At 37.7% G+C, this 21,889-nt stretch overlaps 2 protein-coding genes across 2 annotated transcripts; one reads left to right on the top strand and one right to left on the bottom strand.

The window, feature by feature from the left end:
* Positions 1-737: 737 nt before the first annotated feature.
* Positions 738-12,243, bottom strand: LOC116323210 (myosin heavy chain, fast skeletal muscle-like). The gene is made up of 41 exons (XM_039611399.1): positions 12,131-12,243; positions 11,732-11,771; positions 11,375-11,597; positions 11,094-11,237; positions 10,805-10,961; positions 10,573-10,600; positions 10,382-10,493; positions 10,212-10,304; positions 10,066-10,129; positions 9,856-9,954; positions 9,667-9,770; positions 9,415-9,553; positions 9,182-9,300; positions 8,918-9,067; positions 8,670-8,840; positions 8,277-8,583; positions 8,054-8,124; positions 7,878-7,965; positions 7,670-7,787; positions 7,434-7,557; positions 7,206-7,342; positions 6,850-7,105; positions 6,422-6,664; positions 6,121-6,297; positions 5,882-6,027; positions 5,510-5,600; positions 5,033-5,422; positions 4,684-4,810; positions 4,436-4,554; positions 4,044-4,240; positions 3,780-3,963; positions 3,513-3,678; positions 3,156-3,280; positions 2,759-3,067; positions 2,482-2,685; positions 2,271-2,396; positions 2,015-2,185; positions 1,786-1,890; positions 1,600-1,695; positions 1,047-1,178; positions 738-856 (listed from the first exon to the last, which is right to left on the bottom strand). Exons 3-41 carry the CDS (start codon positions 11,576-11,578, stop codon positions 839-841), a joined length of 5,811 nt encoding a protein of 1,936 aa, XP_039467333.1. The 5' UTR covers positions 11,579-11,597; positions 11,732-11,771; positions 12,131-12,243; the 3' UTR covers positions 738-838.
* Positions 12,244-14,711: 2,468 nt separating this feature from the next.
* Positions 14,712-21,261, top strand: xab2 (XPA binding protein 2). The gene is made up of 19 exons (XM_031743501.2): positions 14,712-14,871; positions 15,131-15,279; positions 15,443-15,566; positions 15,670-15,867; positions 16,183-16,317; positions 16,422-16,586; positions 16,751-16,895; positions 16,990-17,141; positions 17,263-17,382; positions 17,509-17,640; positions 17,971-18,102; positions 18,219-18,332; positions 18,440-18,602; positions 18,702-18,892; positions 19,624-19,746; positions 19,837-20,008; positions 20,291-20,417; positions 20,547-20,656; positions 20,757-21,261. Exons 1-19 carry the CDS (start codon positions 14,836-14,838, stop codon positions 20,816-20,818), a joined length of 2,550 nt encoding a protein of 849 aa, XP_031599361.1. The 5' UTR covers positions 14,712-14,835; the 3' UTR covers positions 20,819-21,261.
* The last annotated feature ends 628 nt before the right edge of the window (positions 21,262-21,889 follow it).

The following is a 21,889-nucleotide window of genomic DNA, read 5'->3' as shown; positions in this document are numbered from 1 at the left end:
GAAACACTATCCAGACAAAAGCATGTGATGGCTTTTTGTTTGTTGTTAAATGTATCCATTAAAGTTTGGTTACAAGATGCATTTGGACATCTTATTATCAACACACACTAGTCTGTATGAAGGAATATTTTTATAACTGAAAATAGTGTGGAAGTAAGAAGCCAAAATAAGGCATCATCAGCTTAATTTGAGTGTGAATACTAAAGAGTCTACAATAAGACTAACTAAAGACTTTATTAGGGAGTGTCAGCCCTAGGAGCCATAATCGGCCCGACAATTACTCTAATATGGCCGATGGGACGGGTGTGGAGAAAAACGAAGGACAGCATAAAGTTTGGACGTTTAACTCTATTTTCACAAGTTTTACAATATTCCTAAGGAGGACCACCTTTATTACCATTCATACTACACCATGGTCTGTATATGATAATGTCTGTGTATATAATTACTATGAGCATTCATCACATACAAATAAAATATTTAATTGATGTATGTATGTATAACACCGATAGCCTTTTTAATGGCTATGGAAATAAATGTTGACAAATGTTAACCCAACTATCTCTAATGCCAAAAGCTTTTGGAAACACTCAGCAAAAGGGCTCTCGAGTCCTCATTAACCAGGACAATGTCCTAATTCATAATTATTCTGAGGAAGCTACTGTGTCAAACATTGCATATCAAAATGTGACTTTCATAGAATAGACAGTAAATGATGCTGAATAAATATCATTAAATCATAGTTTAAGATTTTATTGAATTAATACATTATCAGCTGTCGGTTCAACAGGTAGTTCATATTTTATGAACACTGTCAAAAGATTCCAAAAGATGTCTCTTATTCAGCCTTTTCAGCCTGGAAAAAAATATGAAAAACATAATTATTCAACACATATTTAAAACTCTGGTGGTATGTGGTGTTGCACTATTGTCTACACCTTAAATTAAAGGTCTATATACTAGTAAATTAATACTTTGGGATACTATAAAGAACAAAACCAAGAAACAAATGTACGTTTTGTGTAAAATCAAATTACATGAATTACCTTTCCAATATCACGGCTCTTGGCTCTCAGTTTGTTGACCTGGGATTCAGCAATGTCAGCACGCTCCTGAGCTTCCTCCATCTCATGCTGGACCTTTCTCAGTCGGGACATGTGGGTGTTGGCCTGTTCCTCCTATTCAGTGTTACAGTATGTTGCATTGTTTTAAAAATATCTGATCATACAGCAGGTAAAATTAGTTTTGAACATGTCACCCATTTTCAAAGTAAATATATTTCTAAAAGTGCTATTGACATGACATTCTCATGAGATGTTGGTCCCTTTTGCATCTCTCTTTCTTTATGTGTTTGATAGTTTCCGCCTGTATCATTTCTCATTGTTACATATAACTTAATTTATGGACATCTATGAATTGATTTATTTGCATTTGTGGGTAGTTACATACATATGGTGAGAATTTCATTTAAATAGCACCTTTAGAAATCTATTTACATAGAAAATTGGTGACATTGTCAGTACTTATTTTTCCTGTTGTATGTATTTCTGTCATTAAGTTGTGCTTCCCATATGTAAAATCAAAAACCATTTTACTCACAGCGTCCTCAGCCTGCCTCTTGTAAGCCTTGACTTTGAGCTGCAACTTATCCACCAGATCCTGAAGTCTGACCAAATTCTTCTTGTCCTCCTCAGTCTGCATAGATAACAAACTGTTACTGCTGGCTAGAGAAGAAAGAGTTTAGGGACTTGAATAAGGTGAATATTTAGGTAAATGTGTAATCACCTGGTAAGTGAGCTCTTTAACTCTCCTCTCATATTTACGGACTCCTTTAACAGCATCAGCTCCACGTCTTTGCTCAGCTTCAACTTCAGCTTCCAGTTCACGGACCTTTAATGCCATGATAAATAATCAGCTTTTAATAAATGTTAGAGTACAGAGAAAAAAATGAGTTCTTATGAGGGAATCAAAGTGTTACACTTAATAATAGCTCGACTTTATATAGAGTACATACCCTGGACTCCAGTTTCTGGAGCTGCTTCTTGCCGCCCTTCATAGCGAGGCTCTCTGCCTCATCCAGACGGTGCTGCAGGTCCTTGACTGTGACCTCCAGGTTCTTCTTCATCCTCTCCAGATGAGCACTGGTGTCCTGCTCCTTCTTCAGCTCCTCAGCCATCATGGCAGCCTGAAAATATGGGTGGTATTGGCATTGTTGATGAAGTATGATTTTGAAAAGAAAAGATGGCAAAGCTTCTAAATTACTAACTTACATCAGTGATAGCCTTTTTGGCCTTCTCCTCAGCATTTCTTGCTTCTTGAACAGCATCATCCACCTCACCCTGAACCTGGACAAAGTCAGCCTCCAGCTTCTTCTTGGTGTTCAAAAGACTGGTGTTCTGAATGAAGCAAGAAAAATATATTTTATTGATGTGACTCTTACTCAATGGAATCACAAAGTTCTTGTAAAGTAATAATATAAACCTGAGAGTGAAGCAGTCCGACACGCTCGCTAGCATCAACCAACTCCTGCTCAGCTACTTTGCGTCCTCTCTCTGTCTGCTCCAGAGCGACTCTCAACTCTTCAATTTCAGCCACCATCAGACCATTTCTGCGCTCCACCATGGCGACCTGCTCCTTCATGTCTTCCTGTCCTCTGAGAGCATCATCCAGGTGCAGTTGGGCATCCTGATTAAATAAATAAATAAATCAATAAATAACCATTTTAATTTTTAACAAATGATCTACCCTACCAACTCACCTTGAGCTGTCCTTGGACATTCCTCAGTTGTTTCTGGGCCTCAGCAGCCTGTCTGTTGGCATGGCTCAGCTGAATCTCCATCTCATTCAGGTCTCCCTCCATCTTCTTCTTGATTCTCAGGGCATCATTCCTGCTCCTGACCTCAGCATCAAGAGTGCTCTGCATGGAGTCAATCACCCTCTGGCTGTTCCTCTTGATCTGCTCCATCTCCTCATCCTTCTCTGCCAGCTTCCTGTCAATCTCACCTTTTACCTGGTTGAGCTCAAGCTGAATACGAAGAATCTTGGCCTCCTCATGCTCCAGAGTTCCCTTTAAATGATTTAAACAGCTATGTTAAAAAATCCTTTCAAAATAAAGTGGATAAAAGATTTTTACCCTAATTTCAAAGTCAATTTACCTCAGCTTCCTCCAGAGCTGTCTGAATTTCAGACTTCTCAGTCTCAACAGTCTTCTTGGCCTTTTCCAGCTCATGGATAGTCTTTCCTGTTTCACCAATCTGCTCAGTCAGATCTGAGATCTCCTCTACAGAATAAGAATAAAAAATAAATAAAAATAAAACAGCACTTTGAAAGTAATATTTGTTCTTAAATTTCAGACCCCACAGCAATTAGAGTTAGAGTCAAAATCTCACAGAATCTTCCGAAATACAGTTTTCAAACAGACAACATTTACATGGGTTCTATAAAGTACATTTATAAAGGTCAGAGAATAACCCTCATGAGATAGAATTTTATTTAAAGTGCGATTGACATACGCTGCAGATTCTTGTTCTCTCTCTTGATGGTCTCAAGATGATCCAGAGCCTCTTCATATGAGTTCTTCATCTTGAACAACTCAGTGCTGAGAGAACGAGCCTCCTTTTGGGCTCCTTCCAGCTCTGCCTGGCTCTCCTCATACTTCTGCTTCCATTCTGCCAGGACCTAGAAATATACCAGTACCAAATATATCCAAGTCCCCATGATTACTTGCTAATATAAATTTTGGCTTCAATAAAATCATTGTGATCTTGTTTTGCTGTTACCTTATCAAAGTTCCTCTGCTTCTTGTCAAGGTTGGCAGCCAGAGCATTAGCTCTCTCCACATCAATCATGAGGTCCTCCACCTCACCCTGCAGCCTCTGCTTGGTCTTTTCCAGTGAGGCACACTTGGAGTTCACAGCCTCAATGGATTCCTCAGCGTCCTGCAGGCGCTGGGCAAGCTTTTTCCTGTTGTTAAAATAATTTTGTATTTGTTTAATGAAAAAACTCTGAAACCCAATTAGGAAAATGAAAGTATTGCGACTTACTTGGCCTCCTCCAGCTCCTCAGTGCGCTGGATGGCATCAGTCTCATATTTGGATCGCCACTGAGCCACCTCACTGTTGGCCTTGGACATTCCTCGCTGCAGCTCACCCTTGGCCTCCTGCTCCTCCTCAAACTGCTCTCTGAGCAGGTCACAGTCATGACGTGCTGACTGAACAGCATGAGCCAGGGCATTCTTGGCCTGTTGAACACACAATCAATGTCAGATGGACAACTTCAATGTTTAAATCAATTTTAAAGTCTAATGCTGAGAGGATGAGAAATTTAAATGATAACAACTAGGAACCAAATTAGAGGACAGTCCAACTGATTTAAAACTTATGTGTTTAAATTAGTAAGTGCTATGATATAAAAGAAGACAGAAAATAATTCAGACCTTCACTTCCTCCTCAACGTGTCTCTTCAGCTCCTCAATCTGCTGAGTGAAGGCCTGCTTGCCCCTTGTGAGCTGAGAAACGAGAGCTTCTTTCTCCTCAAGCTGGCGACTAAACTCACCTGTAATTAACACACATAAATTAAGCCTAGCTTGTTTAATTTTATCCATTGATTGATGGTAGTTTTAGGTCAAGTCAATGTGAATAATTTCCAGAGACAGAACAGTTTTTTTGTTTTATGTCCCCTTACCATTCTCTGTCTGAAGTCTCGCCTTATGGGCATTAATGTCATTCAGCTGACGAACATTCTCATCATTTTTGGCTTTGAGTTCACTTAGTTGATCCTCAAGAGTCCTGCACATTTTCTCCAAGTTGCCCTGTGAAGATTAGCATATGTTATTTATAAAAGAGATTTACTGCAATCAATTATACATATAACATATAAATATATAACTGTTGACAATAATTTGAAAATTACTTTAAATTTAGAATAAACAACTGTAACTAAAATAATTATGGTTATATTCATGTTAACAGTTCATGAATATCTGCTTTTAAATGCTCAAACAAAATTTGTTCTCTAAAACAAACCCCCACACCTTTGCTTTAGCGACAGCCTCCATGTTGCTGGAGAGGTCATCAATCTCCATCTTGTACTCGCTCTTTTCTTTCTCCAGCTTCTGTTTGACACGCTGGAGGTTGTCGATCTGCTCTCCGAGCTCTGCAACAGTGTCAGCCTGCTTCTTACGGAGAGCTGCTGCAGTAGCTTCATGCTGCAGAGTTGATTCCTCAAGATCACGACGCAGTTTCTGGAACTCAGCCTCTCGCTTCTTGTTCATCTCAATCTGAGCAGCTGTTGCTCCACCAGCTTCCTCGAGCCTCTCGCTGATCTCTTCAAGCTCCCTGGAGAGGTCGGCTCTCTGCTTCTCTACCTTAGCCCGAGATGCCCTCTCAGCCTCAATCTCCTCTTCCAGTTCCTCAATACGAGCCTAGTGCAATGATAATATGAAAAGAACATTACCGAATTAACATGCTTTAGATTCAGTGAATATATTATTGAGTTATAACCATGTTACCTGCAGTTCTTTGATCTTCTTCTGGAGTTGAGCACCTAGGGTTTGTTCATCCTCAATTTTGCTGAGAAGTTGGCTGATTTCAAAGTCCTTCCTGTAACAGGACAAGAAGAGCATATTCAGTATTATAGACTTGAACATAAAGAAAGCTTTTGCTTACCACTTTGATGCTGCTCACAGAAACATAATTAAAACTGAAGTCATTGACTGATGACGTTATTGTTCGGCATTAGAGATTTGTGGACAAAGTAGGGCATAAATGTGTCAGATTTGACAGCACTACATTCAGCTGCTGGTGAGATTTTGTAGTCTACATTTAAGGAGTGGACGATCTAACAGAAAAACTTTGCTAGTAATAAGGGAAAAAAGCCCTACTTCTTGATTTTTTCGTCAGACTGCTGCTTGTCATTCTCCAGATCCATTATGGATTCCTGGGCCAGTTTCAGATCTCCCTCCAGCTTCCTCTTGGCTCTCTCAAGGTCCATGCGGAGCTTCTTCTCTTGCTCCAGTGAACCCTCAAGCTATAAAATCATGTCAGTTGAATAAAGTAGTTTGAAAGACAGTGATTCAATACTCTTTCCATTAAAAAAGCAATATGATTATAGTTTTCTTACATCATCAACTTGCTGTTCCAGCTTTGTCTTGGCCTTGGTCAGAGTGTTGACTTTGTCCTCCTCTGCCTGGAGATCATCCAGTGTTTGCTGATGGGCCTCTTGTAAGGCTTTCTTCTCCTTTGTTAACTTGGCAATGGCCTCATCCTGAGATGCCATCTCCTCTGTCAGGTTTTTCACCTAAGGATTGTACAAAGGATGTATTTAAATATAAGTTAAAAACTATATATCTCAGGAAAGAATTAATATATTTTAATTTAGATGTGTCTTTTTTTAAACACAAAAAAATATAGATAAATTGAACCTTGTTTTCTGTGGCATGTTTCTCCTTCTCCACTTTGGCCAAGGTGAGCTCCAAGTCATCAATGTCCTTCTTTAGCTCAGAGCATTCATCCTCCAGCTTCCTCTTCTTAGCAGTCAGCTCAGCATTGATTTCCTCTTCATCCTCCAGTCTCTCACTTGTCTCTTTGAGTTTGGCCTCGAGCTGGATCTTGCTCTTAATGAGCCCCTCACACCTTTCTTCAGCATCAGAGAGATTGTCAACTTCCTATAATACATGGAACAGACAACAATGTATAATTTAGTGTTGTCATGTCGTGTGTCTTGGCAATTGCTCATTATTCATTTTTAAAAAATCTACACTCTGTTGTGCCACATACACAGTCAGAATCAGCTAACCTGCATACAAGACATTATAGGCATTGTATATTTGTTCTTTTGTTTCCTACTTACTGCAGCCACTTGAAGTTGCAGGTCATTCTTCTCCTGCAGCAGGGCGACCATCTTCTCTTCCAGTTCCTTCTTCTTGGCCAGAGCAGTAGCCAGGTCTGTCTGCATCTTCTCATAGTTCTCCTTCATGTTCTGGAGCTCCTTCTCAGTCTCAGCACTCTTCAGAAGAGGCTTGATCTTGAAGTACAGTTTCAGCCATGGCCAGTTCTTGACATTCATGAAAGAACGGATGTTGTACTGGATGGAGAAGATAGATTCTCTAAAAACCAAACATGAAAGTGTTACTTTTAATATAGTAGGATCTTATAAGGAAAGCAATACAAAAGAGAATACAATAGAATTTAGCATGATAATGCTACCTCCTCTCCATCATCTTCACAAACTCTTTCCTCATGACGTATCCTCTGCAGAGAGCCTGAGTCATGGTCACCAGCTCAGCCAGTTTATCATCTCTCATCTCCTCAAGAGTGCCCAGCAGACCAGCTTTGAAGAACACCTATTTTGTTATGTAAAAATAATTAAATAATAACAATAAGTGCTGTGCAAATGGACACTCTATTTACACTCATTAAAATAATGAAGTGTACCTTAGTGTGCCCAAACTTGTACTGTGTGTGATCCACATCAATGGAGCCAAGCAGCTTCTCTGAAGCTTTCTTGTTGTCAATGAACTGTCCCTCAGGGATGACACTGGCATTCAACACTTTGTATCTTCAAGAGAGAATCATGTGTTACCTGGATTTTTCATCCATCATATTCAAGTTTACTCTTTACAACAACAATGAAATAATTTCTGCTGTCTAATACAGTAATGTGCTGTCACCTCTGCTTGAAGTCACCATAGAGGATTCTGCTGGGGAAACCCTTTCTGCAGATTCTGATGCCCTCCAGTACACCATTACACCTCAGCTGGTGGATGACCAGGAAGTTCTCCATAAGACCTGAGAGTCAGAAATGTATAACATTTCAAAACTTTCTTTATGTCACTGTGTAATGTTTTGTGCAGTTAGTAGGACTTTGGGGTGTTTTACCTGGGGTCTTTGTCTCATTGGGAATCAGACAACGGACAAAGTGAGGATGAGTGCTTCTTAAGTTGGTCATCAGCTTGCCCAGATTCTCCTGTAGATCAGCATCATTAGACAATAGGTTAATAATATTTAAATATGAGTAATTAATTATTTTTCCTACACTATAAATCTATACATACTCTGAAAAGAGCAGACACAGTCTGGAAGGAACCACCCTTCTTCTTACCACCCTTCTTGCCACCACCAGCCTCTGTTTTCATAAACAGTAAATTTCATTATTGGAACTGAATGAATATTTTTCACAGTGTACATATTAGCCTGCAGTATGTACATTATAGTTATTAGACAGATACATACTATCTGTACTGGACATGGGAGTTTGTGCGCACTTTTGTTTCTTACCTTCAGCTCCAGCATGGGCTACATACAGGAGGGCCAACAGTTTGTTTGAAGACTTCTGGTAGAGCTGCACAACTGAGTCATTCAGTGGGTCCTTGTTCTTGTCCAGCCAGCCAGTGATATTGTAGTCCACTGTACCAGCATAGTGAACCAGGGAGAAGTGTGCCTCAGCCTTGCCCTTTGCAGGCTTTGGCTTCTCAAAGCATTTGGTCTTGCCAAGATGCTGATCGTGCAGCTTGTTCTTGAAAGTTGTGTCAGAGGCCTTGGGGAACATGCACTCCTCTTCAAGGATGGAGAAGATGCCCATTGGCTGAGAAAATATTACATAATATATTAATATTTTATGGAGGTAACATATGCACCCACATGTACATTTCTTCCAGGGCAGCTTCTTACCTTCTCAATAAGCTCAATGCAGGCAGCCAAATCCATACCAAAGTCAATGAACTCCCATTCAATGCCTTCTTTCTTGTATTCCTCTTGCTCCAGGACAAACATGTGGTGGTTGAAAAACTGTTGCAGTTTCTCATTGGTGAAGTTGATGCAGAGTTGCTCCAAACTGTTGAACTGTAATAGTACAAAGGTATTTAATAGCAAAAGAGTGTTTTTCTTCAAAAATACTGAAATATTCCTCAGGCGCTTACATCGAAGATCTCAAATCCAGCGATATCCAGCACTCCAATGAAGAACTGTCTGGGTTGCTTTGTGTCCAGCATCTCATTGATACGCACAACCATCCACAAGAACATTTTCTCATATATGGATTTGCACAGTGCTGAGACAGCATTGTTGACCTGGAATAAGAGAATTTAAATTTGTTTTTCTCAAAAATAAATAAATGAATAGATAAATAGTAATATATGTTCATTTGTCAAAATGCAAATATTTAAACACTTTTATTCACTTACCTGTGGGACGGTCTGACCTTTGGTCACCATCTCATTGCCAACTTTAACTCTTGGGTAGCACAGAGCTTTCAGCATATCAGCCGAGTTCAGGCCCAATAGGTAGGCGATTTTATCAGCCACTGGTTGATAAATAGAAATTTAATGCTTTAGGTCAACTGGAAAATATTTAGTTAGCCCAAGTTAGACTCTAATCTTCTGTGAATCAGCAGATTTAGTAGATTTTTCTCATTTACCCTCAGTGCCATCAGGTTCAGCCTGCTCCTCCCTCTGCTTCTGCTTGAATTTCATGTTGCCATGATGCATCACAGCACCAGTTAGCTTGTAGATGCCCACTTTTTCCTCAGCAGTGAAGCCCAAGATGTCAATTGCAGTCTGAATTGCACATAAAAGGTAATAATTAACATTGTGATATTTTTGTCATATATATATATATACATATACATATATATTTGCAGTCTAAGAAAAGGTATGAACTGAGTCTTTACATCTGTTGCAATGAACTCCTCCACATCATTAATGCTTTTGACAGTCACTTCACCCTGACTGATCATTGGATAGTCAAAGGGATTTGTGGTGATCAGAAGAGCCTCTGAAAGACCAGAAGAAATGCATAAATAAATAAATGCTATGAATCCAAATTAAACTTCACCGTACAAATACCAGTCAGTACCTACCCAGGAGCTCAGGCTTGTGCCCTGTCATTAGCTGATAGAAGATATGGTAGCTCCTCTCAGCAGACAACTGGAAGGTGACACGGGACTTCTCCAGCAGATCTAAGACCAAAAATTCAGTGTGAGACAAAAGTGTGCAGATTTCATAACATCAGACAGCAACAGTGAATAAAATGTAAAAAAAAAAAAAAAAAAAAAATTAAAATAACTTACATGTTTCAATATCAGCTGAAGCCAGTTTGCCAGTGGTTCCAAAATGAATTCTGATAAATTTACCCTAAACATATCAGATTTAAATTAACAGTTATTTTTGACAGTTTGCTTTCACACCTGGTATTCTTTTCTGTTCCAACACTTACAAAGCGAGAGGAGTTGTCATTCCTAACAGTCTTGGCATTACCATATGCCTCCAGCAGAGGGTTAGCTGCAATGATTTGATCTTCCAGGGAACCCTAGAAAAATTATGTTACACCTTTTTTGGTATACTGTAAAAACTTTACTTACTTTTTCCAAGTAAAATCAGTTATACCTGCATCTTGCCAGGTGTAGGCTCTGCCTTCTTGGATGCAGTCATTGCAATTATTGCAAAGTACTGGATGACACGCTTAGTGTTGACAGTCTTTCCTGCACCAGATTCTCCGCTGGAGAAAGAAAGAGTTGAATTGAGTTTTATTGTGTGTTTTTTCATATCTGACATTCATTTATTGGTATATTACTCACGTGATGAGGATAGACTGGTTCTCACGATCTAAAAAGAACAAATACTTAAATTGATTGTTAATTTAAAACCACAAATGATCAAAATACTGTGCTGATGAAACATCAGATGTGCTATGCCATGTTTTGTGTTTCATATATATATATATATATATATATATATTTCATGTATATCCTACATGATATTCTAAATGTATATATATATAATTAGTATATCCTCTAAAATAAAACATACCAGTGAGCATGAACTGATAGGCATTATCAGAGATGGAAAAGATGTGCGGTGGAGCCTCAACTCTCTTTTTGCCCCTGTATGCCACAACAACCTGAGCGTCATACACAGGAAGCCACTTGTAGGGATTCACGACGACACAGAAGAGGCCGGAATAAGTCTGGAAAGCAGAGTAAGTTCACAAATGTCATTGTGTCCACACTGGACATCTATATCATTTTAATAACTTCTCCCAGTATAGAAAAGTAGAGAACAGGCAAACACCATTATTAAATGTTTGTTAAACACCTACATAGATCATCCATGATGCAAAACGCTCTTTGAGGTTAAACAGCACGGCAGGCTCATTGAGGTGGGTCATCATGGCCATGTCCTCAATTTTATCAAACTTTGGGGGATTCATGGGGTGGATGTCATCCTCTTTTACAGTGACTGTCTACATAGAAAGAAACAATTTTTAAAAAATTTAATAAGTACATTATGTAACATAAAATATTAATCTTATCTGTTTTCGGGAGAAAGTTGAATGGGTGGAATTGTTAAAGTTAGAATCTTTTATGAATATTCACTTACCTTTCCTCCAAGTGTGTCAACAGTGGCTTTACCACCCTCCTTCTTGACAAGTTTGCCCTTGACATACATCTCATCAGGAACAGCCACAAAGTAAGCCGTCTTGGCATCAAATGGAGCAGTCTGGGCCTCAATCCTCTCCCTTTCTGGCTTGCGGAGATAAATGGCCGCAGGGCCATACTGCTCCATCTCTGCGTCTGTGCTCATGGTGGCACTTTAGTGGTAACTGACAAAAGGAGAAGGGTTATGAATGAGTTGGAAAATGTTTAATTGTGATATAGTTTTACATAATTTGGAAATATTTTTTAATGAACATTATTATAACCATTTGGGAGTTGTGTTATTTAAGACACATCTCACCTCACTTTATCCCTACTGAGTGGCTCTGATCTGTTGTTATCTGAAGATGCATTTAAAGAAAAATATAGATGAAAGAAAACACAAAGTCAACATATTTGCACTGCTATCACCTACAGCAGTCACATTACATAGAATTTTGGTTAAGCAGTCTTCCTTGGCTGCATAGTTGTTGTTTTTTAACAGTTTTCAAACATTCAGTAATCCATACACAACATTTCAAGTGTTTCATTACAACTCTTAATGAAAGATTTAATCTAGTTGAGTAAATCAGTAAATCAATAGCATTTGATATTTCCTTTCCTTAAAGAGTGCTAAAATGAAATTGAAAAAATGGAACAAACAGCTACGATAAATTTGATTCAAAGTTAATTCAGTTTAAAAAAACAAACAAGCACTGACCTGTTGAGGATGCCTTTCAGTTCTCTGAGGAGACTGAAGTAGTTGCTTTTATACAGGCTTAAACAGCTTGGTCAGCAGCAGTCTGCCTCTCGATTTGGTCAAGCATCCCTGTCATTTTAAGACCCCTCTTGTGACATATTATGTTTACTCAGCTTTTTGCGTACCAGATTTTATCTTGCTTAAATAAGAAAATAGTTCCAATACAAAAAAATATTAAATTAATCAGTCAAGCAGGAGAAGAATTTTATAGAAGTATAGTAAAATTGAAAATCAAAATAAATAAATAAACAGTCAAATAAAGCAGCTTCAAGTTCCTTTATTGCATGGGACATTGTATGTTCTATGTCATCCTTGTTGAATGATGTGAAAAGATCAAATTATAGCCATTTTGAAAACATAAATAATCTATTACAGGAGTTGTGCTTTGACTTCCATTTTTAAACCCATTACCTCTTTCCCTTTAGAAAGATGCACTGAAATGTCATTAGTATTGAGTGTCAGAGCTTGTCCACATTTCAGATATTTAAAATACTGTAAAATGTAGTATCGTTTACATGACTCAAAAACAAGAAAAGTCAACCCCTCACAAAAAATATGTTAATTTTAAAGAGAATGCAATTTTATGTTAGTAATATTGTGCAATATGTTCTAGATAAACACTGGCAATAGCTTTATTTCAGCTCATAAAAAGAGTAATGTCTAAAGTATGCACTAAAATAGATGCTACTCAATTAACATAATTTTTTAAGCACGAATTTTCACCAATAAATCATTAACTCAGGTAATATTTGAATCTGATTTACTTGAGAAATATTTTTCTATTTTATTTTATAGTGAGAGGTTGTCACTACTTAGCCACACTATTAAACATGTTCTTACGAATGAAAATTAATTTTGGAGAAGCCTCCATGTGTTGCTGGTATACAGTTGCAGTGCACTGGCACATCTATCTGAGTGGAACTTATTATAGGTCTTATCTCAGCCCGGTTGGCAAATGTTCTTCTAGTGCTTATAAGGCAATGTGTAAGACCAGTTGAACTTTATGGAAAAGGCCTTACATTCAGTTTTATTAGAGGAATATGAGATGTGCCAATGTTCTGCAACTGTACACCAGCACCTCTTAGGTGCTCCTTCAAAATGAATTCCCATTCCCTGGCTATGAACATGTTTAATAGTGTGGGTAAGTAGAGACAACCTCTGTCAAAGATCTTTATCCTCAAGCTACATTTGATGTTGTTTTTGTTTTTGAAACATGGTGCCCTTGATCAACTGTGTGACTTTCATTTTAAAACATTACTAGCATAGTCCCCAAAGTAGAATAATCTATATAATCTCCCAAATGGTTGACAGCTGCCTGAATGCCACTCAGAGGAATTAAAACAAAATGCAGAATCACAGTTTTAAATATGTCTTTAGGTTGACATAGAACTATATAAATCTAACTGGGTTCATATAACTTAAGGGCTGAGATATTAACCATATTTATTGAGCATCTCGTTGTCCTGCCTATTCATGCATCTGTGCTGAAGCTACAAGACTTGCAAATGACTGCTGTAATTCACTTTCACTGTGCAAAACTTGTTTGCTGAAAAATATGAGCAAGTATGAACAGTTATAATTTGATGACTTCTGTTGGCTAATGATGGTGTAGATAATTATATCAGTCAAAAAGGGAAAACTGGTGTTTTTTGTTAAATGCTATAAAACATTATGACATGTTTACTTTTGTAAAAAATTAAAAAAAAGTCCTGCAAAAATAAATAGATTTTTCTCTCTTTTTTCATTAACTGGACTTCTGTTAACTTGTGTATTCACAGACCCCAGAGGTATACCTTTCTGTCATTTTTAAGACAATAATCATAGGTGCAGTGGGCAGGTTTCGTCACACTATGCAATTTTTTATAGCTCCTTGTAAACATTAGATGCTTCATGTGCAACTAGAAAAAAAACTATATTTGAACCAAATTTATTTATTCAGTACATTTATTCTTTGATTTTAACAAAAGGTCAGATTGAGATCAGAACATTTTGCAAGATGGTGTTTTCTTACAGTAGTTTATTCCTGGGGTCCATAGAGACCCAAGTCGGTAATCCTTTTACTACAATGATTTATATGTTGATATAGGATAGCCTACAGTGTGACCTGATGACCTGCTTAAGCACTGTACATATTTTAGAACTATTATTTGCCTTGTGCTGACAGAAAATGTTTTACCAGCAGAGCTTCACCTACCATGACTTAAAGAAAACAGTTACAGAAAATGTTTCAAGACTGAAATTCAGGCATATGGCTCACCTCTTTCTCAGATAGTTAAAACAATGCATATCTGCTAGATTTTAAATGTACCTGTGTCATTGCATTTTTGTATTGGATTTGATTTCCATCAGTTAATAAAGGTTATATTTTCCTTTGCCAATAAGAGACGCACTGTTGCCTAAATTACTTAAAAGAAGACGTTTGATATTAAATGTAGATTTTTTTAGACAGAAGAAACTATAAACATATTTTTTCTGGGCTAATGTAAGCGAGAGCTCTTCTGAACTACAAACATCGCGCCGTTTGTAGTTTTTTGTGACTCGGGCTTGTGCACTCTGGCACCGGAAGTTCCTGTGAGGGTTACACACGCTTTGAGTACGCAAGCTAGTATTAGCTTGCTAAAGTTAGCATAGCTTTTATCCGGAACAGCCGCCTTTTCTGTGAAGAAATGAAAACATTAAACGGAAAAACCGATGTCATATTTGTAAGTTACACTACACCGTATATTTCACAGAACATTTGTTAGTGTTTGTTGATTAGAGGTTTTGGGTAGCTAGCATTAACTTTAACTTTATTCTAGCTAATGTGGAAGTTTGATAAAGCTTGAAATCAGAGATAACGTTTTGCCAAATCGACTGTGCTTACACATTTGACACAAAGAAATTATCTTTATCTTTTTATCAGTTATTAACTGTGAAAAATCGCTACAATAGTAACACCGCTGTTTGATTTCTGGATGCTAGGAGGACGACGATCTACCTTATGAAGAGGAGATCATCAGGAATCCATATTCAGTCAAGTGCTGGATGCGTTACATCGAATTCAAACAGAATGGACCAAAATCTACCCTCAATATGATATATGAGCGGGCTCTAAAAGAACTCCCTGGCAGGTAACTAACAACAGACCGTTACAAAAAAAAAATTGTGGACATTGTGCTGAGAAGCCAATAGCAACGGATAACTCAAAACCCATAGACTATACATTATTGTACAAGATTCTGTGCAGCAACTATTTCCCGAGTGTCTAACCACCCTTCCCACTCATTTTTGCAGCTATAAGTTGTGGTACAATTATCTGAGAGAGAGGCGAAAACAAGTCAAAGGGAAATGTATCACAGAACCAGCCTATGAAGAAGTCAATAATTGTCATGAAAGGGCACTAGTGTTCATGCACAAGGTAATACCTCCTATAGATCTTGATGCTTAGCCACTTTACTCATAAAAGTAACATTTGGTCTGCAAGAGCTTTGCATAAAACTAACTGTCTTTACTTAAACTAGATGCCTAGAATATGGATGGATTACTGCCAGTTCCTTGTGTCTCAATGCAAGATCACAAGAAGTCGTAGAACATTTGACCGAGCACTTAGAGCTCTTCCTGTAACTCAGCACCCACGCATCTGGCCTCTGTATCTCCGCTTTGTCCGTGACTTGCCATTGCCTGAAACAGCCATCCGAGTGTACCGCAGGTACCTTAAGGTGAGAACATACTGCACAACCTTAAGTCTATACAGCAGCTGTCATTTAAAATGTTAAGGTGATTTCTGATTTTATTTTTGTTTTACAGGTGTCATCTGTCAAAGTGTATTCTGTGGCATAAATGTTGTCCTTAGCCTCTGAAGATTCTTAGCTGTTATCCAAAAGACCTTACATGCATTCAATAACAAGCTTTATGGCTGATTAAGAAAGTTTTAAAAGATAGACAAGTTCCCTAATCTGTTCATGCAGAATACCTGTGAAAATATTTCTTTCTGAATGTTTAATGTCTTACTGTCTTCTCTTGATACCTTGTAGCTTTCTCCAGAAAATGCAGAAGAATACATAGACTACTTGCGGTCTGTTGGCCGCCTCGATGAAGCAGCTGTGCGGCTAGCAGCTGTTGTCAATGATGAAAACTTTGTGTCCAAAGAGGGAAAGTCTAACTATCAAGTAAGATGGGATTCTTCCAGACACTTTTCAACATTCCAGCCTTTTAAGCTACATGAAAAAAATATAAAAAAAATGTTTTTCTTCTTCTTTTCTTTTTTGGACAGCTGTGGCATGAACTATGTGACCTGATCTCCCAGAATCCTGACAAGGTGACCTCTCTGAATGTAGGAGCCATCATTCGAGGAGGCCTCACTCGCTTCACAGATCAACTTGGAAAACTTTGGTGCTCCTTAGCTGACTATTACATCAGGAGTGGCCACTTTGAGAAAGTGTGTTTCCTCTGAATAGCATTCATTTTTACCCCTAATATATATAAGTAACTAAAACACATCTCTACTTTACCTTTTATTTTAGGTTGAGTCATTTTGCATTAAAATAATTTGTTATCAGTGAGTTTGTCCAACTGTAGCCAAACATTTTTTCTTTTCCTCAGGCACGTGATGTCTATGAAGAGGCCATCCTTACAGTAGTCACTGTAAGGGATTTCACACAAGTGTTTGACAGTTATGCTCAATTTGAGGAGAGCATGATCGCTGCTAAGATGGAGACTACAGCTGAGATGGGGCAGGATGAGGATGGTGAGTATGTGTGCATCAGTTAATCTTGATAACTGTCTTTGTTTTTTGTTTTGTTTTTTCATGTGTACATTACTCTTTGTTTTTCTCCACTCAGATGACATAGACCTGGAGCTAAGACTTGCCCGCTTTGAGCAGCTCATTGCCCGGCGACCCCTCTTGTTGAACAGTGTACTCTTGAGACAGAACCCCCATAATGTTCATGAGTGGCACAAGCGGGTAAAACTGTATGACGGAAATCCACGACAGGTGGGTTTTAAATATTTTGCGAATGACTGGGACAGTGCACAAGTCACAATATATACATTTCACACACAAAAAAACTACCTTCATGTAGTGAATTACTAATAAATAGCCCTATTTTCTTCAGATCATCAACACATACACGGAGGCAGTCCAGACTATTGATCCAATGAAGGCCACAGGGAAACCTCACTCGCTCTGGGTTTTCTTTGCTAAATTCTATGAGGAAAATGAGCAGCTGGACGATGTAAGTCATTATTTAAACTTACGTTTACCTTTTTCAGATCATTCATTATTATTATTATTATTATTATTATTATTATTGTTATTGTTGTTAGTTCCCTGTATTTACTAACTTTATTTACTAACTCAGGCGAGGACAATCTTTGAGAAGGCTACCAAGGTGAACTACAAACAGGTGGATGACCTCGCTGCAGTGTGGTGTGAATATGGAGAGATGGAACTTCGTCATGAGAATTACGAACAGGCACTACGAATTCTGAGGGTAACTGATCTGCATCATATACATCATGCACATGATCCTTTTTGGAGCCATATTTAGGAACATCTTGTGGGCATCATATATTGTTTGGGAATGACCAGGTTGTGAAATAAAGAAGACATTTGTTAGACTTGTTATTTAAATGTCTTTTGAAAGTATATTTTAAAATTAACACCTGGTAACTGAAGTTATAGGCTGTAGTTTCACTGGCACCGAGTAAAAATGTTTGCAGTTGTTTACAAAGGTAATTTTAGGCAAAGGGTGTAATATAAGTAGTTGCATCACCTTTTAAACTTATGAAACCATTTACATATTTGTATTTATTTTATTTAGAAAGCAACAGCTATCCCATCCAAGAAAGCAGAGTACTTTGATGCTTCTGAGCCTGTCCAAAACAGAGTCTACAAGTCCTTGAAGGTCTGGTCAATGCTGGCAGACTTGGAGGAAAGTCTTGGCACTTTCCAGGTATGTTCAATTATTTTTGTGTGATATGGTTTGAGACCTAAATACACTCATGTATTTGATATTGGTCTAACAATCATTTATGTGTTAAGTCTAAGCTTTTCTCTTTTTCTCCACAGTCTACTAAAGCAGTTTATGACCGGATTATTGATCTCCGGATTGCCACTCCACAGATCATCATCAATTACGCCATGTTCCTTGAAGAGCACAACTACTTTGAGGAAAGCTTTAAAGTAATAATGTGTAGCTAATTAACTAGACCACTACTTATTTTCAAAATACAATTTGTCCTTGTCGACTGTAGCCATCTTTTTAATGGTGTTATTAATATTTCTTTCAGGCATATGAACGTGGTATCGCTCTTTTCAAGTGGCCAAATGTTTACGACATCTGGAACACTTACCTCACCAAGTTTATTGATCGATATGGGGGCAAGAAGTTGGAAAGAGCCAGAGATTTATTTGAACAGGCATTGGATGGCTGCCCAGCCAAATTTGCTAAGAGTGAATATCTTTGGTTGAATTACACTGACAAATTTTGTACATTGCAGTCCCCCCCCCCAAATTATAAAATTTACCTAACCACAATGGCTTTCTTTTCAGCTATTTATCTACTGTATGCCAAGTTGGAGGAGGAGTATGGATTGGCACGACACGCTATGGCTGTATATGAAAGAGCAACACAGGCAGTAGAAACTGAGGAGAGACATCTCATGTTTAACATCTACATCAAGAGAGCAGCTGAAATTTATGGAGTTACGTATACCAGAGCAATCTACCAGAAGGCTATTGAGGTACAGTAGCATTGTCCTCTCTCTTAAATACAGCTGCATTATCCTTTTTAATATTTTTTTTTTTTTTTTTTTTTTTAAATTCTAAGCTCATAATTACAGGATCCGCCATGATGTGATGCTATAAAGCTTTTTACTGTTCATTTTGCAGAATGTCATTATTCATCAACTTTCTTTTCTGGCCAGAAATTAGACTTTTCACTCATTAATAAAAGTTAATTCACTTTTATGCCACTGTTGGAATATTGTAAATATCCCAAAGGTCATATTGCATTTATAGTTCGCTAGATACGGAATTTCATTAAATCGATGAAAACTATAACCAATGATCATGTTTATTTTAGCTACAATTGATAACATAATCCATATCAGTTAAAGAGCAAAATTGATTTTATGACTGACCGCATTATTATTTTGCAAATATAATAAATCTAGACAGTAGTCGCCCTCTTTAAAAAAAACATTACATTATTTTTTTGTAAAGTTGTTCATAATTATGGCATTTTTAATATATGCAAAGATCAGAAGTCATATACTTAATGTAAAAGGAATAACTTTACATTTTGATGGACAAAATACTGGTTACCTTAAATTACTGAACAAAGTTGCATTACAAAATTAAACTTCCCATCACCCCTGTGCTCACGATCTATTACTCACCAAATACACCATTTTGCATCCCTTGTTTTGGTAAATGGTTCTGTGCAGTATTCATACCATTTGTGTTTGTCCAGGTCCTTCCTGATGAGCATGCAAGAGACATGTGTCTACGGTTTGCTGACATGGAGAGTAAACTTGGTGAGATTGATCGTGCTAGAGCAATCTACTCCTACTGCTCCCAGATCTGTGACCCAAGGGTACGTGAATTCACCCCGTCTAGACATTCTGTCTACATTTTCTTCAAAATCTTTGGTTATATCGGCTTAAATTTTTACTTGACGTTTCAGGTGACGGCTAATTTCTGGCAAACCTGGAAAGATTTTGAGATCCGCCATGGAAATGAGGACACGATTAGAGAGATGTTGAGGATCAAACGAAGTGTCCAGGCTACATACAACACACAGGTCAACTTTATGTCCTCTCAGATGCTGAAGGCCACAACAAGCTCCACAGGCACTGGTAGGAGAAGTTGGATTAACCTAAAAGTGTGCCCCATTCAGATGTAGTAACATGAATATCACTGTATGTGTTATATCAGATACTGGCTATTTGATATGTTTCAATTTATATTGATATGGTTGAATGGTCCGTATTTACTCCAAATCTTGAAGGAACTTCCTAGACCTACACAAGAATTAACGTAGGGTCATTTAGGTGTCATTTTTTATGTATTTATTTATTTGTTGTTGTTTTTTTTCAAGTGGTTCTGCATTTGTTTAACCATCTGTTTCTGGTGTTCAGTGTCAGATCTTGCTCCAGGCCAGATGGGAATTGATGATATGAAGATGTTGGAACAGAAAGCACAACAGCTTGCTGCAGAGGCTGAACAGGACAAGCCTAAACCCAAAGAGAAGATTCTCTTTGTCAGGTTTGTTCTTCATTATTTTTTAAGTTTAAAGTATCTGTAGATTTCTTTTTTTTTTCTTTTTAATATAACAGAACTTCATCGTCCAAAGGAGGCTGAGACACATGAATCCTTTTCACTTTAATTATGCAGGAGTGACACTTCTCGCAGTGAGCTGGCAGAACTTGCCAAACAAGCCAATCCTGATGAAATAGACATCGATGATGATGAGGATGAAGAAGATGAAGACCAAGGACCGGATGGTGCGTGAAAGACACAGTACAATTTTTCAGAATGTTTTTTGTAAACATTATTCAATGGAGATATTTTAATAAATTCCTCTTTTTCCTCTTGGTTTTACAGAGGTGCAGCTTGAACAGAAGAGCGTCCCTACAGCTGTTTTTGGAGGCCTTAAAGATGACTAGACAATAATTCTCTCAGACTTGGAAATTTGAGTTCTACATTCTCTTGTGATCATTCGACAGAACTATTCATAAATGTGTAGTTTTATTCAGCATTCATTCAGCATTTAATAGAGTTCGACACGTGGGGGGGGAAACAGAATGGCAGCACTGGTGTTTCTGTTTATTTTCCTTGTGGATTTGTGTAGTTTATAATATAAGATATATTAGTTTTGACCACTTGGTGTCAGTATTTCTCAAACTTGGGGCTCAAGATAACCTTTTAGTTGTATGTATTATGAATTATTATTTGCGGTAACACAATGACTGTAATTGAAACCTGATATAGTTTGTCTGTTCTTTTTGGTTGTTTTATAAAATGTAAGAAAGAAACAATGAAAACATTTTTTTAAATCCAATAAATGCAAGGATCTTTCTCTAACAGGAAGTTCTACCCTAGAAAAACATGGGGGAGGAGCATGTCTTTTCGGTCGTTTGAAACTGGAGCTGCGCATTCAAGCCTCACATTGTTGGCTTGAGGCTCACCAGTAGATGGGTGTCTTGTAATGCCAAGAGTTTCTGGAAAGCTTTCCTAACTTGTTGGCAATTGTCACTATCCATATCTTCTACACTTAAATGTTTTTTTTCCCCAGTGACAAGTCCAGGATTGCTGGGCTAATTGATATTTTTGAAAGTTTTTTGCTAATAATGTTACAAAAATGGTGGTATTTTGGGTGTATTTGAGAAGCATTTTTAATCATATTTCCACACTCTTGGCAGTGCTTTTCAGTTATGTGCAAGCAGCTCTGGCTGTGACAAACTGAATGTCTAAAACTGCCTTTGTAATCGAAGTGATAAATACCTTTAAACCTGCAGTAACATTCTTCTGATTAAAAAGCTGTTTTCTTTTCAAAGTAATCTTTAATTAAAAGAGAAACTGAACTGCTTGATGCATTTGCTGTATAGTCCTCTAGAACTCATGTTCTTTTATTCAGAAATGACTAGAAGCAGAACTGTGTAAGTAGCGTTTGAAGAATCACTTTTGTGATTAAATATATAGAATTATTTAGGCGTTTGATAAAAAAGACCTTATGC

This window comes from Oreochromis aureus, linkage group 4 (genome assembly GCF_013358895.1).
Source record: "Oreochromis aureus strain Israel breed Guangdong linkage group 4, ZZ_aureus, whole genome shotgun sequence".
NCBI classification, from domain to species: domain Eukaryota; kingdom Metazoa; phylum Chordata; class Actinopteri; order Cichliformes; family Cichlidae; genus Oreochromis; species Oreochromis aureus.
The sequence above is the reverse complement of the archived record's forward strand: the minus strand, read 5'-3'. Positions and strand labels throughout refer to the sequence as shown.

What these genes read in the sequence shown, in the direction of transcription:
- LOC116323210 (XM_039611399.1), bottom strand. Translation starts at nt 11,578, where the DNA reads ATGAGCACAGACGCAGAGATGGAGCAGTATGGCCCTGCGGCCATTTAT. An exon ending in AAGGTCAGACCGTCCCACAG is followed by an intron (nt 9,068 to 9,181) that starts GTAAGTGAATAA and finishes CTCTTATTCCAG; the next exon opens with GTCAACAATGCTGTCTCAGC. An exon ending in GAGACTTCAGACAGAGAATG is followed by an intron (nt 4,555 to 4,683) that starts GTAAGGGGACAT and finishes TGTTAATTACAG; the next exon opens with GTGAGTTTAGTCGCCAGCTT.
- xab2 (XM_031743501.2), top strand. Translation starts at nt 14,836, where the DNA reads ATGAAAACATTAAACGGAAAAACCGATGTCATATTT. An exon ending in GAAAAACCGATGTCATATTT is followed by an intron (nt 14,872 to 15,130) that starts GTAAGTTACACT and finishes TCTGGATGCTAG; the next exon opens with GAGGACGACGATCTACCTTA. An exon ending in CCCAGATCTGTGACCCAAGG is followed by an intron (nt 19,747 to 19,836) that starts GTACGTGAATTC and finishes TTGACGTTTCAG; the next exon opens with GTGACGGCTAATTTCTGGCA.